An 18,003-nucleotide genomic window follows, 5' to 3' on the forward strand; every position below is an offset into this window, starting at 1 on the left:
CTTTAAATAAATGTTGCCTTCCATAACTCGTCGATGTATATTGGCACAATAGGTGGTAATGACTGCAGTCAACCTAGTCTCATAAGTGAATCATGATCTGTGCATTGTCTGCGAAGGTCTGAAAGTACATCTTCAACCGGGTAAGAATATTAACTAAAGGACATACGTATAGATCGAAGGGCAAAGGGGTAGGGACGCTCCTTCCAGAATTCCACTTGAAATTCCTTGGGATTTTGAGGTACAAGCAAACAAGTTGTATTACCTGTGTGCATTTGTTTAAGAGATTACGGTTCACACTAATGCTATTCCAGTAATACCAGTGTTGTCCTGAGGCGGCCTAGTAGGATGGTATGATCAACCGTGTTATACGATGCAGAGAGCTTTACTAATGATGAAGGGTTATTCTTTTCCCAGGCTCTCAGTACCTTCTCGTGTGTGTCAGAGTGTTGACTGTGTTGACTGTGTGTCTCCGGTCTAGGAGAAAGAGTTAATTATTGTATTGCTGCAGTTGCCCTTACATAAAAAGTGGTCCTCATTCCCAACCACCATTTCATGACATTAAAAGTAGCGTTCTGGGATGACTATTATAAATATTCGAGATTTTCTGACAATTTCACACTAAAGATGGATGTCGTCATCCTACATTGTGATTTCGTTTTATTCTCATGCATATGACAAATGGTGTGGTACCAGAATACCATTCTCATAATATTGTCTGATATACATATTGTATTCTAAATATCGTCTTCAAAAATATCAGTCCATTGGAATTAATAATAGTAAATCTACACACAATGTGAAATTTATGTCCAGTGAGACATGTAGCTGTGATATTCTGACACATAACCATGAGGGATGAAAAGACAGTGTGCATTCACTCGTTAGCCTTCTACTGTGAACCAATGCGAAATAGAGAATGGCAGTTGCGTCACGCTCATAAAGGCCGATATCACGCCAGAAGTATTTCTATGACAATTAAACCACATCCCAGACATCAATCAAATCAGCTTCAATCTCATTAAATCACAATGCAGTTTAAGATGGCTGAATCTTTCAAATCTGAATCAAATTATGAAGATTAATTTGCACTTGTTTGCAATCTTTTCATCAGGCATGTTCAAAGCAATTCCCCTATTCCAGATTTGCAATGCTATAAAACATTGTGCTATGTTTGCAGCATGCATTAATCAAATCATTAATTTCATTCAGACTTTCTAAATTTCATTTTCTTGTGCTGTTATTGTAATGATGGAATTATTTAGTTACCAATGACCGTCTAAATATGATATGTGTGTGTCAACGGGCATTCATTAGAGCTCTGTTGAACTATTCCAGAAACAGGTTTTACTCAGTGCATGGATTAAAGCAGGAATGAAGAAGATAAGAGATGAATCATGATTCGCCTCTCGTGTCGGAAGTGAGGTGCTTTCATACAATAGGAGTTGTAATATTTATTTACCCTTATCTTAGCACCTTGCGTCTGGTATACGAAGGTGCCAACAACCACCGTTAACCATGAGCCAGGATGAGCTGTGTTCAGCAGTGCCAGTCCTTCAAGGAGAAATGACAAGGCCCCTGTAAATGATGCAAGTTGAATACAAACACTTTAATGCCCCATCGGATTTTTTGAAATCAGAAATTTCCGGAGTAGTTCATTTTAATCCTTAATATTTCAAATTCACGTTTGTCAGCACCCACGTGAATAAGTAGGTCGCAGGAATAGTGGCTATTTTGATGTCCTTATGATACCCGGAGTCACTAGGATTCCTTCTCTTGCTAATGTCCAATCTAAACTTGATTCCTGATCAATTCCAGACGCACTCTGTTCTTGGCAATACTAAACTCGTTTACATCTCTGTATGCTCGGCGTAAAAACAGTCACTTATAATTCTGTTCTGAAGGCCGGTCGTCCACCTCTCACCGATAAAACAAATACTCCATCACAGCTCATCCTTCAAAATAACCAGATTGACTCCAAGCTCTGCTCCTTGCAAATGCCAGACAGGCCAGAGTTCTGTTTTTACACATCAACACTCACACCTCTACTACTTATGTTGACCTCTTAGCTGCTGGGCCTTCCCCCCCCCCCCCCCCCCCCCCCCCCCCAGTGCTGAGCCCTTTTTTGGCTATTTGGGGTAGTTCGCGCTTAGGCCTTCATAACTTTTTGTCCACATAAGCTATCCATGCCAAATTTGCATCCTTTTTTTTCCAACATCCTAGGGATTCTAGTGGTACCCAGAGTTTGTGGTTTCCCCTGGAGGAGACCAAGAAATTAGCCAAAATACAGAGAACATTTTGTTTTTTTTAAATGGGAAAAAAGGGCTGCCGAAGAAGGCTTGTGTTTTTTTCCCTGAAAATGGCATCAACAAAGGGTTTCTGGTGCTAAAATCACCATCTTCCCACCTTTCAGGAACGGGCAGACTTGAATCAGAAAACCACATTTTTCAACACAATTATGGCATTTTACTGGGACATACCCCATTTTTACTATTTTTGGTGCTTTCAGCCTCCTTCCAGTTAGTGACAGGAATGGGTGTGAAACCAATGCTGGATCCCGGAAGGCTGAACATTTCTGCAAAGTAGACAAAATGCTAAATTCAGCAAGGGGTCATTTGTGTAGATCCTACAAGGTTTTCCTACAGAAAATAACAGCTGAAATAAAAAAATATTGAAAGTGAGCTGTAAAAAACAGCCATTTTTCTCCACGTTTTACTCTGTACCTTTTTCCTGCAATGTCAGATTTTTTAAAGCAATATACCGATACGTGTGCTGGACTCTTCCAGTTGCGATGATATGGAGAGCTTGTAGGTTCATCAAGAACCCTAGGTACCCAGAGTCAATAAATGAGGTGCACCGTGCAATGGGTTTTCATTCTATACCGGGGATACAGCAATTCATTTGCTGAAATATAAAGAGTAAAAAATAGGTATCAAGAAAACCTTTTTATTTCCAAAATGGGCATAAGATAAGGTGTTGAGAAGCAGTGGTTATTTGCACATCTTTGAATTCCGGGGTGCCCATACTAGCATGTGAATTACAGGCCATTTCTCAAATAGACGTCTTTTTTTCCACACTGTCTTACATTTGGAAGGAAAAAATTTAGAGAAAGACAAGGGGCAATAATACTTCTTTTACTATTCTGTGCTCCCCCAAGTCTCCCGATAAAAATGGTACCTCACTTGCGTGGGTAGGCCTAATGCTCGAGAAAGGAAACCCAACATGGACACATCACATTTTTACATTGAAATCTGACGTGTTTTTTGCAAAGTGCCTAGCTGTAGATTTAGGCGTCTAGCTCAGCCGGCACCTAGGGAAACCTAGCAAACCTTGGCCTTTTTGAAAACTAGACACCTAGGGGAATCCAAGATGGGGTGACTTGTGGGGCTCTGACCAGATTCTGTTACCCAGAATCCTTTGCAAACCTCAAAATGTGGCTAAAAAAACACATTTTCCTCACATTTCGGTGACAGAAATTTCTGGAATCTGAGAGGAGCCACAAATTTCCTTCCACCCAGCCACCCAAGTCTCCCGATAAAATTGATACCTCACTTGTGTGGGTAGGCCTAGCGCCCGCGACAAGAAATGCCCCAAAACACAACGTGGACACATCTAATTTTTTGACAGAAAACAGAGGTGTTTTTTGCAAAGTGTCTACCTGTAGATTTTGGCCTCTAGCTCAGCCGGCACCTATGGAAACCTACCAAACCTGTGCATTTCTGAAAACTAGAGACCTAGGGGAATCCAAGATGGGGTGACTTGTGGGGCTCTGACCAGGTTCTGTTACCCAGAATCCTTTGCAAACCTCAAAATTTGGCTAAAAAAACACATTTTCCTCACATTTCGGTGACAGAAAGTTCTGGAATCTGAGAGGAGCCACAAATTTCTTTCCACCCAGCGTTCCCACAAGTCTCCCGATAAAATTGATACCTCACTTGTGTGGGTAGGCCTAGCGCCCGCGACAGGAAATGCCCCAAAACACAACGTGGACACATCCCATTTTTTGACAGAAAACAGAGCTGTTTTTTGCAGAGTGCCTACCTGTAGTTTTTTGCCTCTAGCTCAGCTGGCACCTAGGGAAACCTATCAAACCTGTGCATTTTTGAAAACTAGAGACCTAGGGGAATCCAAGATGGGGTGACTTGTGGTGCTCTGACCAGGTTCTGTTACCCAGAATCCTTTGCAAACCTCAAAATTAGGCTAAAAAAACACATTTTCCTCACATTTTGGTGACAGAAAGTTCTGGAATCTGAGAGGAGCCACAAATTTCCTTCCACCCAGCGTTCCCCCAAGTCTCCCGATAAAAATGGTACCTCACTTGTGTGGATAAGCCTGGTGCCAGCGACAGGATTAGATCACACAATGGTCAATGGTGTTCCTTACATGAGGCAGCTGTTGACCCTGGGGTGATCCATTCCTGACGCAGGCACTAGGTATAGGCTCTCAAGTGGGGTAGTGTTTTTATCAGGACAGGTGCGGAATCACTGGGTGGTAGGAATTTTGTGGATCCCAGCATATTCCTGTAGTTTGTGTGACAGAAATGCGAGAAAAATAGAGTTTTTATTCAACATTTCTGCTTTGCAGGGTATTCTGGGTAAGAAAACTTTGGGGAATCCACACATGTCACACCTCTGTGGACTCCCCCGAATGTCTAGTTTCCAGAAATGTTTGGGTTTAGTATGTTTCTCTATATGGCCGCCGAACCCAGGACCAAAAACACAGGTGCCTGCCTAACAAAACCAGTTTGTTTTGTGATAGATAATTTTGATGTCTCCACAATACGATTTGGGCGGTGGAATTTGGGGCTGAACTAAATTGGGGAGCTCCCAAGAGAGCACTTTCTCTCTCTGCTTGCCGCCGCATTCACCTGCTCTCTGGGTTGGGCTAACCCACTATTACCCTGTTGCAGAGACTGTGCTTGCGAAGGGACAGCAGGACTGTCCTCATCACCTCCCTCATAATTTACTGGAAGAGAAGTTATCAAATGGGACTCCTCCGACTGAAAAATCACTCCTAGAGTCTGCGCCATTGTCCTATCCCTCAGATGCTGTCTCAGTATCTGATGTCTCAGTCTCTGATCCTATGTCAGAGCTGTCCTCTATAACCCGAGTGACGGCAGCAGTCATCCATCAAGATGCCATCTCTGCTATTGGCTAAACTGTTGCTCTAAAACACTAGCCTACGTAGACAGTCAAAAAATCGATGGTGTGTGTGAGATACGTGCAACAGTAGAGGCCACCTTACCTGCGTTTCTTCCCTCTATCAACACGTTCTTTCAAGACACTCAAAAAACACCTTGTAACATACCATTCGTCACAGTCTTTAGCACCTCCTGCGCCCAGTCCAACAATCATTATTGGTGCTCCCGCTCCCTCCTCCTCGGATTCCCTCATTACCACCCAGCAAAAGTGCCCTTCATCTCTCCATAGCCGCCCTCCACCCCGCACATACATTTCATTTGTATTATAGCGCAGGTAATGGCTGACTTTACTAATGTACTCAGCTATTTACATAAAATACAGATTTGCTCTTTGCAGTAGGCATATAAACCTTCTGCACTTCTTTATGGCACTAAAACTGCCACTAGAGAAAAGTCTGATCTTTTTGTAGCAGAAACAAAATCATAATACTTACTTGACTTTTTTATTGATGCCTAAAAGCTACAGTTGAAATGCATCAGTTGAAGTATGTGCATTGCTTTGAAGACGCAAGCTGCAACTGCAAGACAACTGGTGGCAAATATATATATATATATATATATATATATATATATCTATATATATATATATATATATATATATATATATAGATATAGATCACTTTTATATGTGGGTCTGGTTTTCCTCGGGCCGATCGCAGCCCCCAGGGAAACCACACGTCTTGACAAAAGTGATTTATATATATAGATCTATCTCTATATATATCTATCTACATAGATTGATCTATATATATATATATATATAGATCTATCTATAGATATATCCATGTAGATAGATATATCTACATAGATATATCTACATAGATATATCTATATATATATATATATATAGATCTATATTTTTTGTACTAGTTGTCTGGTTTCCTTGGGGGCCAAAATGGCCCCCAGGGAAACCCTACAACAACTAAAAAGAAATATTGCCCCCACAGGGGGTCACCCTGCCCACGGGCGACCCCCTGTCCATTTCTTTTGAATTTTATTTTATTTTTTTAAATAAAATTTAGCCCCTGGGGGGGCACCTACCTTTTAAAAAAAAAAATATATGCCCCCGGGGGTGGTGGCCCGTTTTCCGAGGGGGCCGACCCCCAAAGTGAAATCCCTGGTGTCTAGTGGTGTTTCCTGGCCCCCGATCGCAGCTGTGCTGAGATCGGGGGCCAGGAAACACTTTCAGGAAGGCCTCTTAAGAAAGGGGAGTGTCTTCCCCTTTCTTTCGAGGCCTTCCCGAACGTGGGGAATGCCGTTTGGGGCTGTTTTCCCCATTGGAGCAGGAAGCGGTCACAAGGCCGCTTCCTGCTCCGATGGGGAAATCAACAAAGTGACGTCCGCGCACCTCGCAGCGTTCTGATGTCACAAAGGGGCGGGTGGGGGCGGAAGGAGACACGGGAAAGCTTCTGTGTCTCCCGGGGTTTAAAAAAAAAAAATAATAATCCTATTAACCCCCTCCCTGGTGTCGGCTACTGGTCCTCACCCGCACCAGGGAGGTAGTGCGGGCGTCGGCCAGTGGCCGATGCCGCACCCAAGGGGTTAACCAGACTTTTAGCCAAACTCTTCTTCTAGTAATACCCAGCCTCAGTCTGAGAACAAGTGCCTGCTATTACCCAGGCCTAGTCAGATTCCTGCCTTTTACAATACAAAGGCACACTTGGGGCCTGATTTAAGAAAAGTGGTGTTGAACACAGCGCCCCCTAACACTACCATGTGTGTGCCATATCTAAGATACAGCTCACCATGGCGGTAGTTAGGTAACTAGTGTCAAAAGGTTTGACGCTAGTTCGGAACTTTGCTGGATTTGTGTAAAATAATTTGATGCTAATCCTGCAAAGCCAATTGAGGCCCTTTGTAAACAATGGTGTACCTCCTTTTAATGCCTGCTCTCAGCAGGTGTTAAAAGTGCAAAAAAAAATTACCCAAAGAAATATCTTAGATTTCTTTGGGCCATTTTTTCGGCCTCCCTAATGCCCCCTTTGCATACATTGTGCCTAGCACAGGCATACACCACTTTGTAAATATGGCACAGCAGTTTTGGCCTCGTTGGGCCACATCAGCATAAAAATAAAATGATGTTAATGTGGTGGTAGGGGTTCTTAAATCAACCCCTCAGAGTTCTGTTCCTCATAATAACATACTCATTATACAGAGCTCTGTTTTAGTAACACTTTGACTCTTCCAAAGCTCTTACTCTGATAATACTCCTATACATCCCGAATTCTGCTACTCACAAGATCTAGATTAATTCAAGTCTCTGTTTCTGACGATATACACATTTAGCCAGAGTAAGACTCCTAATAATACCTGAATAAATTCATCGCATTGACCACACTCATCTGAGCTCTGGTGCTGACAATATCCTGACTGCCTCTTCACTCTGCTCTTCATACAAACATCATACACATCACACTCCCTTAGAACTCCTTTTCCAGACTGACAATACACAGGTCCACTCACATCTCAGTGCCTTATTAAAATACATAAACACCCAGAGCTCTGCTGCTGGTAATATTCACAAACTCTGGGTCCAAACTGGGGTGGCATGGTGGGCAAAAAACAATGGATTAAACCCATATCTTTGTGACTGGGTGTGAATGTTTGCATCGTTCAGCATTCCGTCCATCATCTGTTCTTTTTGCTTTTATTAAAATACATATACACCCAGAGCTCTGCTGCTGGTAATATTTACAAACTCTCACAGGTCTCTTTATGCTAACACTTAGGCTCATTCGAAGAAGTCATCCTAAATTACCCAGACCTGATTTCAGTCCTGCTATGAATTAAACATAGCCTTACACAGGGATCTGCTTCATACAAGATTGACTCCAGAATACTGCTCCAAATAATGCCCACACTCACCAGTGGTTCAACTTTTGATACTGCAGGTACAGACATTTATCATTACCAGACTGTCTCAGAACGTTGCTCCTGACATCAACTCACTGAATTATTATTAACACTGTTCCTCATAACACCTGACCAAACCTGATCTCCAGTCCGTGATAATATGTCGATTAGTCAAAGTTCTTCTCTCCTGAATAAACAGGTTCCACAAAGTTCACTAATGTTTCTCGAACATACTAACACGACTGATCAAAACCCACTTTGAACTCTGCTGTTTATAATACAGCCTCACGCCCAGCAGTGCTGCTGATTACACCCAATTACTTACAGCTCTATCCAGGATAAATTCTATTCTCAACCAGAGCACTGCTCATGCTAATATCAGACCGATACATAGCTCAGTACCTGGTAATTCCCATACCTTCCTAGAGCTCTGTTCCTAGCAAAATACAACACAGTCAGAGCTCTGATAATGCTCAGACACACTGAGAAATATGTTCTCAATCATACCCAGTTCAATTCAGGCTCTGCTCTTGTTAATGTCTAGACTCGCACTGAGAGTAGCTCATGATAAGATCACATCGTATTCAGAGCTCCACTCGTTATAGTGCCCAGATTCAAACCAGCTGTGGTATTTGGCCATTGCTCAGCATCCAATGACTATGCTTTCTAAGAGCACTGCATTGTATAAGTGAAGCTTCTTTAGAGCTCTGCTCTCGGTGATAATCAGATCCACCCCAAATTCTTCCTATATGTGTTAAGGGCTATGCTTTTCAATAATACTCAGATTCACCAACAGATACTCTCTTTGTAACACCAGACTTATTGAAGTACACTAAAATAATTAGATCAGTTCAAATGTAAGCTCTTAGTAGCTATACTATGTCAGAGCTCTGCCCTTAATAAAGTTGAATCCCACTTACAGCTTTTCTCTTTTTAATACTCAGACTAACTGAGATCTGCTCTTGGTGGTACATTTTTCAACTAGGGGTTCTTAGTGACATCACATAGACAAGAGCATAGTTTGTGTTGTGTAAGATGTCATTCAAAACTCCAAGCTGAAATACATCCTCGTTATTCACTTTTTAATCATCTATCATTTTGTGTTATCTATGGATCCCCAAATCATTTCCCCCTGCTTTTAACTACAGCACATTTGCAAAGGGCTAATGGGGGAACCGTACATAACATGACCTCTTGTATGTTTCTCTGTAACAAAGGTTAAAGAAAATAATAAAATACATTAGCCTGCTCTCCTTGACTGATCCCCATCACATCCACACCTGCCTCCCTTCTCCCTCCTGCAGCCAGCTGTGCTGCCGCCTTTCAGTCAAAGCAACCTGGCCTGGAAGGCCTTCATACCATCACAACATTACATAACTAGTTTTGCTATCAACTGTTGCTATGTAATAGCAGTGTGTTATGAGATTCAGAAACTAAAATAAACGATGGAGACTCTCTATGAGAGCCATACATAACAATCTAACTTAAGCTCTGTTTCTGATAATATCCAGATTTGCTAAATAGTAGCTGTAGGAAGTTGGCTCTGTATATACTATCTCAAAGTGAGAGATAGTGTGCACAGAGTCCAAGGGTTCCCCTTAGAGGTTAATAGTGGCAAAATTAGATAATACTAATGCTCTATTTTGTGGTAATGTGGTCGAGCAGTAGGCTTATCAGAGGGTAGTGTTAAGCATTTGTTGTACACGCACAGGCAATAAGTGAGGAACACACACTCAAAGACTTAACTCCAGGCTAATAGGTTTTATATAGAAAAATATATTTTCTTAATTTATTTTAGAACCACAAGATTCAAGATTTGAGGTAAGTACATAAAATGCAAGGTAATTCACACAGGTAAGTATAGAACTTTGATTTAAAACAGTAGTACACACAGTTTTGGTTAAAATGGCAATAAGCTATTTTAAAAGTGGACACTGTGCAAAAATCAACAGTTCCTGGGGGAGGTAAGTTTGGTTAGGTTTCTCAGGTAAGTAAAGCACTTACACAGTCAGTCTCCTGGGCATAGACTGCTCATCGTTGGGGGTTCGAGGCAACCCCGAAGCCACAGCACCCGCAACACAGGGTCGGTCAGGTGCAGAGGTCAAAGGAGGGCCACCTGCTGGTCACTCCTGCACTGGTAGGTGGTTCCTCTGGGTCTTGGGGGCTGCGGGTGCAGTGCTTGGTCCAGGCATCGGGTTCCTCTGTTACCAGGCATTCGCGATCAGAGGGAGCCTCTGGAACCTCTCTGCAGGCATCGCTATGTGGGTGCAGGGGGGTCGGCTCATGGTGTCCACATCGTTGGACTCGCCTGGGAGTCCTCTCTGCAGTGTTTGTTGTCCTGAACTCAAGCCGGGGGCGTTGGGTGCAGAGTGTGAAGGCTCATGCTTCTGGCGGGAAGTGAGAGTCTCTTTAAAGTTGTTTCAGAGTTGCAAGTTTGTTGCTGTTTCTGAACAGTGCCGCTGTTCTCAGGAGGTTCCTGGTCCTTTGGGTGCGGGGCAGTCCTCTGAGTCCTCAGAGGTTGCTGGTCCCAATGGATGCGTAGCTGTGCAGATTCTTTGAGTCTGGAGACAGGCCGGTAGGGCTGGGGCCAAGTCAGTTGTTGTCTCCTTGGTCTCTGCGGGGTTTTCAGGTCAGCAGTCCTTCTTCTTGTTGTAGGTTGCAGAAAACTGATTTCCTGGGTTCAGGGTTGCCCCTAAATACTAAATATAGGGGTGTGTTTAGGTCTGGGGGGCAGTAGCGAATGGCTACTGTCCTTGAGGGTGGCTACACCCTCTTTGTGCCTCCTCCCTGAGGGGAGGTGGGCACATCCCCATTACTATTGGGAGAATCCTCCAAACTCAAGATGGAGGATTTCTAAAGGCAGGGGTCACCTCAGCTCAGGGCACCTTAGGGGCTGTCCTGACTGTTAGGTGACGTCTCCTTGTTTTCTCATTATCTCCTCCGGACTTCCCGCCAAAAGTGGGGTCTGGGTCTGGAGGGGCGGGCATCGCCACTAGCTGGGATGTCCTAGGGTTCCGTAACAACAGGCAGGAGCCTTTGAGGCTCTCACCGCCAGGTGTTACAGTTCCTGCAGGGGGAGGTGAGAAGCACCTACACCCCATGCAGGCTTTGTTCCTGGCCACAGAGTGACAAAGGCACTCACCCCATGTGGCCAGAAACTAGTCTGGTTGTGGCAGGCTGGCAGAAACTGGTCAGCCTAGCACCAGGAGTCAGCCTGGTATTCAGGGGGCATCTCTAAGATGCCCTCTGGGTGTACTTTACAGTAAATTCCACACAGGCATCAGTGTGCATTTATTGTGCTGAGAAGTTTGATACCAAACTTCCCAGATTTCAGTGTAGCCATTATGGAACTATGGTGTTCATAATTGACAGACTCCCAGACCATATACTCTTTATGGCTACCCTGCACTTACAATGTCTAAGGTTTGGCTTAGTCACTGTATGGACATAATGCTCATGCAACTATGCCCTCACCGGTGGTATAGTGCACCCTGCCTGAGGGCTGTAAGGCATGCTAGAGGGGGTGACATACCTATGCCACAGGCAGTAGGTTGTGGGCATGGCACTCTGAGGGGAGTGCCATGTCGACTTAGTCTTTTTCTCCCCACCATCACACACAAGCTGTGATGCAGTGTGCATGTGCTGAGTGAGGGGTTCCCGGGGTGGCATAATACATGCTGCAGCCCTTTGAGACCTTCCCTGGCCACAGGGCCCTTGGTACCAGGGGTACGGTTTACAAGGGACTTATCAGTGTGCCACGGCTGTGCCAATTGTGGAAACAAAGGTACAGTTTAGGGAAATAACACTGGTGTTTGGGCCTGGTTAGCAGGGTCCCAGCACACTTTCAATCATAACTGGCATCAACAAAAGGCAAAAAGTTAGGGGGTAACTATGCCAAGGAAGGCATTTCCTTACAGTAGCATAGTAACAAGAAGGGGGGCTGGGAGCACACTGCCTCACATCCCAGCACAGTTCGCCCCTTTGCATCCTGGTAAATGCAGTTGACAGTTAGCACTTACTTGAAAATTATCTGTAGTTTTTCACCAAAGTTGGTGCAGACATTGCTGTACATCTCTAGACATGTGTTTCTGGGTTTAGCCCTTCATCAGTAGAGAGTAGAGAACAAAGAAAATTCATCTGCCGTTGCTGGAAATGCTGTCAAAATCCTCTCAGGTCAAGTACCACTCACAGGCACACAGGTGCCTCTCCAAAGCTCGTCAGCTCACTGGCTCAAGGGAGCCTTTTAAACAGGAAGGGGGTTGGGAGCACACTGCCTCACATTCCAGTACAGTTCGCCCCTTTGCATCCTGGTAAATGCAGTTCACAGTTAGCGCTTACTTTAAAGTTATCTGTATGAACTGCATTTACCAGGATTCAAAGGGGCGAACTGTGCTGGGATGTAAGGCAGTGTGCTCCTAACTCCCCTTCCTAGCATAGTAACAAGTCTGCCTCGTAGGCCTGCTATGTTAATATCCAGAGTCAATTAAAAGTCTTAATCAAAAGATAGTCTCTTTCTAAGAGCTCTACTCGTACGAATACTAAGAAAGTGACAGATTTATGTTCCCAGCAATAGGCATTGTTCTTCAACTGGGCAAGCAGGCTGTTGGTGAGTTTGGTTCTGTGTTGGCTCCAAGAAGGTTCGTCACCGTGCTGTAAAGTTCAAGTGAACACCACAGCATGGTACTTGGGCTCCAAGGAAATCTCACAATGTCGGGGAGGAGGACACTAGTATCTTCACACTTGCATCCTTGGTGCCCTCAGTAGTTTCTAGAATTACCTTCTCCAAGGTGTGTTCTAACACCCCCTCGGCAAAAAGGTGAATTCTGCCACTGCTCATGTGCATGAATTATACTACTGAGGCTTCTTCTCTTGCGAGAATGCATATGCTCCCCCCTCCCAAAAGAATGTAAGCATAGGGTTAATTCCTATAGTGGGAGAGTCTGGGGGTTCCCTTCCTTCACTTGCACTGCCATGCATACAAGGTAGCACTGGGTGAATCTAGAGGACTCCCAAGCTTCATTGGTGTTCAGATGACCTTATAGTAATTGCTGGTATCCATGCGTTCTCCTTGAATATCATACCGAACAGTGAGATCTGCATACAGTGCTTGCACTGTTCTCCCACCACGTCTCTATCGACCCTCTGACAGACGATTCCAGTATGAGTTCTGACGGGATAGTGGAAGCGTTTAGCCCTTAGTAGAGGCATTGCCTCCACACAGGCCTAAATAAGGTTTTAATAATAAATGGTATAAAGAAAGGGAAAAATAACTTTATGTGACCCATTATAAATCACATCGCAGTACTCTAATCATTTGTATTTTATATATTTATAAGGTGCATACATGCCAACAGTCCAATTGCACAGTCAATATTATAAATGATTAGAATGCAGTGCTGGTTCATAATTTAGAGGGGCAGTGGGGCGGGTGCACACAGATACCCACACCCATTCAGTCTCAAGCACACACACACACACACAGCATTCACAGGTACATACACTCACACACTTGCACACATCCATTCACAGCACGCATGTGCAAATATATAAACATTCATACATTCACACATGCACCCAAATATTCAATAAGCGCATACCAGCTCGCAGCAGAAACAGCAGATAGCAGGAGAGAGAAGCAGTAAAGAGCTGCAGACTTTGGGGAGGCTCCTGCTGCTGCCTCTCTTTGGCTAACCTTGTCTTGGGTCAGCCAATGAGAGAAGGACATCCCTAACTTGAAACAGAGTGGAGTGAGGTCCGTGAGATTTACTGATCCCTCCCCTCTCTGTGACGAGTTGGGAAAGAGTGGTGTGAGGCGTCATTGATAGTCAGTTCTGGGCATTTTAGGGCTTAAAACTGAAGCACCCAGGGCTGTGTCTCTCAGTGACATTACACCTTGTCATGGATGGGAGGGGGATACTCACAGGGCTTTTCCAAGCTCATGATGTTAGTACCCTTGGAGCTGTGAGATCCTCATACTGGCTAACCTTGGCTTACATTGCCAGGCACCTACACATTCGCACATGTAAAGTGTCTGGCTCCCTGAATCTGATATGGTGAGTGTCTTTCAGGCTTACCTTTGCCCAGTCTGACAGACACTAATTATGGTTTAGGAAAGGGGTGTGTCAGAGTGCTGAGGCTTATCTGTTTAGTTAGTTATAGTAACTAATAAGCAGACACGTCCTTAAGGTCAATGAACCATTTGACTCGTTTAAGATGATCATACCCTATGTAGCACTTAAAATACATCAATTAAGCAATACAAATCATTAGAGAGTCAGTAAAGAACGCACCATGACCCCTTTGGCCACGAATAACCAAACCCTTTGATATCAGTTAAAATGTTTAATTCCCTAAATTAACAATGCTAAAATCACGTAAATTACTGTCAAAACCATATGATAAAAATATAAAAACAATACAGGATGTCCGAAACACCTAAAGAATCTTAGCCTTATCAGAGCTACAACAACTGTGACTTCAATAGCAACAGTACAATTCAAAAGTAATAATAATTGAGCAAGCGTAATAACATACATTTGTTCAGCAATTGAATGTTATCCGTTTGTTGTCAAAAGCAAAAGAATAGAAAAAAACACTTCATTATCTCCAGATTAGCATCAGCATGTTGGGCTTCATGTAAAAGTTTGAGTAACTTGAATTTAGAAAACATCTAGCTATGGCTCTATCAAAACAGCAATTGGTACCTGGAAAATAAAAGACAAACAACAAATACACAATTTTCACATATTACCTATCCTTAAGGATCAGCAAACAGCATAACCGTCATCAGGAAGACATCAGCATCAGGACAGAGGGGATTTGGGAAAGGGGAACAGTTCAGAATTTGGACTCTAAGTTCTCTGAACCATCAAGTTAATGTCTAAGGCAGGCAGCAAAATGTTTTTAGTTTTAAGCATCAAGCGCTAAAATAAGCACCAGCATCATTGCATGGAGCATGAGAAATAAACTTGAAAATAATAAAGTTCCGGAACATCAGTGGACAGCTGGCAAAAGTCAAAGTGACCCGTAAATCAGAAAAAGTGGCTCCGTAAATCAGCAAAGAAAGATTGGCCCCCTACTCCAAGTTCAGAGTGGTTATGATGGTGTGGTCCCACGTTGTCCATTGGTCAGAAACATCTTGCGATGAAGATTGTCCAATCACAGATTTACTACATATCAGAAAAATATGCTAGACAGACATCCGCACATCAATAATTGGTTCGTCTCCATTTGCATACATCCAGTTGATACAATAAGCATCAATTTGAGGAACATTCCATTCACTATCAGAGAGTTCATTGTTCTTCTCCATTCCCAAATATGCTTTGAATCAATAGCTACAGTGATGTAGAAACACTCTTGAGGTTTACCATTTCCTCAAAGGAAATACATTTTGTTAATACAAGCTCTGAACAAGTTTGAGATTTAGACAAGGAATTTGTTATACAGCGGACATGAGATCATTCTATTAACATAACAACTCACAGTGTTTTGGCAGATGCTCAATTTAATCATAACCTTGTTAAACGTGAGGCCTTTTAGTTAGCACAAATAAAGTTCATAATATTTAGCTGCAAGTATGACAGAGTAATGCATTTTCAAGCATATATAAACTCTTAATACATATGAATGCATTATTATTGAATAAACCCGATAGAGGATGGTGGCCAGTCAAGTAGGCTCATTATGAGTCACATGTTCTTTTTCTATGCTAAAACATCTTATATGTTAAATAAAACACAGGAATACATTTAATAATTATTAATGTTAATTTCAGCGCTTCCAGGTGTATCCCTGGCACCTGTAATGAAGGGCCACCACTAATTGCAATGACATAAAACGGATAATGAAAATTAAGATTTCTGCAAGAGTAATCAAGTGTATCACAAATTAATTCAACAACCCATCCAAGTAGCCACTGTATACATTAAGCACTTAAATAATTTTTCAAGTGGCTTTTAAACTGAACTAGTCCTTTGATGTTTCTTAACCTTGAAGGCAATGTGTTCTAAAGGGCCACACCAGCCCCAATAAACATCATTCCTCCGAACAGGACTGCATTTTCACATGGTAGGGGCAGTTTAAGGCCTGCTGATGTGTGGGGCTTTTGAACAGGCTGTTTAATTTGAAACCTACTGCTTAGATACTTTGTGAATACGCCACACAAATCATCATCAGGTTGATGTTTGTGATACATTCCTTAGTTATCTGCTAGTTTTCAAGTTTTAAAATACACAGTGATATTTAAAGCAATCACTTTAATCAGTTATCAGTGCGTTAGTCTTCAAAGAAATGTGATCTTGGAATTGTTCAACAATCAAGCTATCAATCGATTGCTTGGCCCTGTAAAACTTTATTTCATTGAGTCAAATAGCGGTCTAATATTTTTTTATCTTTCTTTCCTCTTTTGCAGGAACCAACAAGAAGAACTTCTTTAATGTATTAAAATTTCGGATCAACACTGCCAATGATACACTGCCTAAGGCTGTACACAAGAGTGCCTTTATTGTTTATTGAACAGCCATTATATATCCTACTGGAAAAGAGATTCTTGAGAGCCCACAATGCCCCAGTAATCGGGCCTTGATCAGATACCTCACTGACAAAGCTGTCCAAGACATCAGCATTGTGGTGTGCTGTTTGAAACTCTGCCTTAATTTCTCAAGAGACTCCGAAAAGGACGTTCTGTTTCAAAAGCACGGCTTCACGTTTTCAGATGCACTTTTTATTTTAATTGATTCCTATCCAGTATGTTGTCTTAAAATCCAGTATGTTTTTATATGCTGATTAAGTTACAATCATGTTACTAATTTGTAAGTAAAAGAAACGCCATATTTATATTTTAAAGTGTTTGACCTAGGTTTTCAACATGCATTATCTGTTCATAGATCAATAAGCAAATATTGAGAATGTTATGTTCGTGGCACTCTAAGTAGAATGTTTGGTTGAGAGGGCCTGATACCTAAGACCTTGCTGCTAAGCATAAATATATGTGTTTTAAACTGGCTAATTAAAATGTCTCTTTTTAACACAATATTATCTTCACCCTAGGGCACAATGTAAGTAAAATGGCATATCAAACATTATCTAATACATTAGATCAAACTAGATTAATGTACTGTTTAGGGTGTGATACACCTAAAATACATACATGACAATTAAAAACAACTAATAAAATCTACTCTTTGAAATGTTTAGTTTCCATGCTACCTAGTGAGGCTATGATTTGAAACTGAGAGGATTACATTTCTACAAATCAAAGACATATTTCAAAAGTCAAGGAGGAAAACTGTTGCATGTCTAATTTCAAATTTTAATATTACCATACGGCGGTTAATGTCCTCCATCTCAGTGCTAGTACAGCAAGCCCAACAAAGGTTGCTAGGGTCTTGTGGGCGCTGCCAACTGAAACAGAAGTCAGCCTGGGAAAACAGACCTTCATATGCATGGAGACTGCTGTTGTGGCTCGTCATCATTTAAAGCATCAGGCATAACAATGGTCACAGGACTCATTACCATCTGCAAGACACAAGAGTTAGGCCAGTAATCCTCAAAGACACCAGGGCCGGACTGGGAACCAAAAGCTGCCCTGGTACATTTTGTCAGACCAGCCCACATATGGTGCATAGCGAGCAAGCCTTACTACTACATTAGGGCTTGGAGGTTCTCCCCCCCCCCCCCCCCACCAAGAAAATTAGGGAAAAATGGCAAACATTTTGCATTCTACAACACATTTTTCACTATATATTCAACTGTATATGATTTTAAAGAATAGTAAATGATGACCTTACAGAGCAGGAATATACAGCATTCTTTATTGGGGCTCTTAAACGATTCCCCCACCATCACCTTCTAACAGTGCCTCTCATCTCTCTAGAGCCCCCCTCTCACATGTATTTCATTTGTTTTATAGCGCCTCTCTAACCAGCGTAGGCTGTTGGAGCACTTTCCAT

At 42.5% G+C, this 18,003-nt stretch overlaps 1 protein-coding gene across 2 annotated transcripts in view; it reads left to right on the top strand.

Moving 5' to 3' along the window:
- Positions 1–17,210, top strand: part of MYRIP (myosin VIIA and Rab interacting protein) — a 1,334,264-nt gene extending 1,317,054 nt beyond the window's left edge. The window contains exon 17 of one of the 2 annotated variants that reach the window (XM_069211480.1): positions 16,464–17,210. In XM_069211480.1, the coding sequence (XP_069067581.1) occupies positions 16,464–16,496 (33 nt within the window). In that variant the 3' untranslated portion in view covers positions 16,497–17,210. The remainder of the gene's footprint in view (positions 1–16,463) is intronic. The other variant, XM_069211479.1, reaches the window with a different exon arrangement.
- Positions 17,211–18,003: the final 793 nt, after the last annotated feature.

This window comes from Pleurodeles waltl, chromosome 10 (assembly GCF_031143425.1).
Source record: "Pleurodeles waltl isolate 20211129_DDA chromosome 10, aPleWal1.hap1.20221129, whole genome shotgun sequence".
In the NCBI taxonomy this organism is placed as follows: domain Eukaryota; kingdom Metazoa; phylum Chordata; class Amphibia; order Caudata; family Salamandridae; genus Pleurodeles; species Pleurodeles waltl.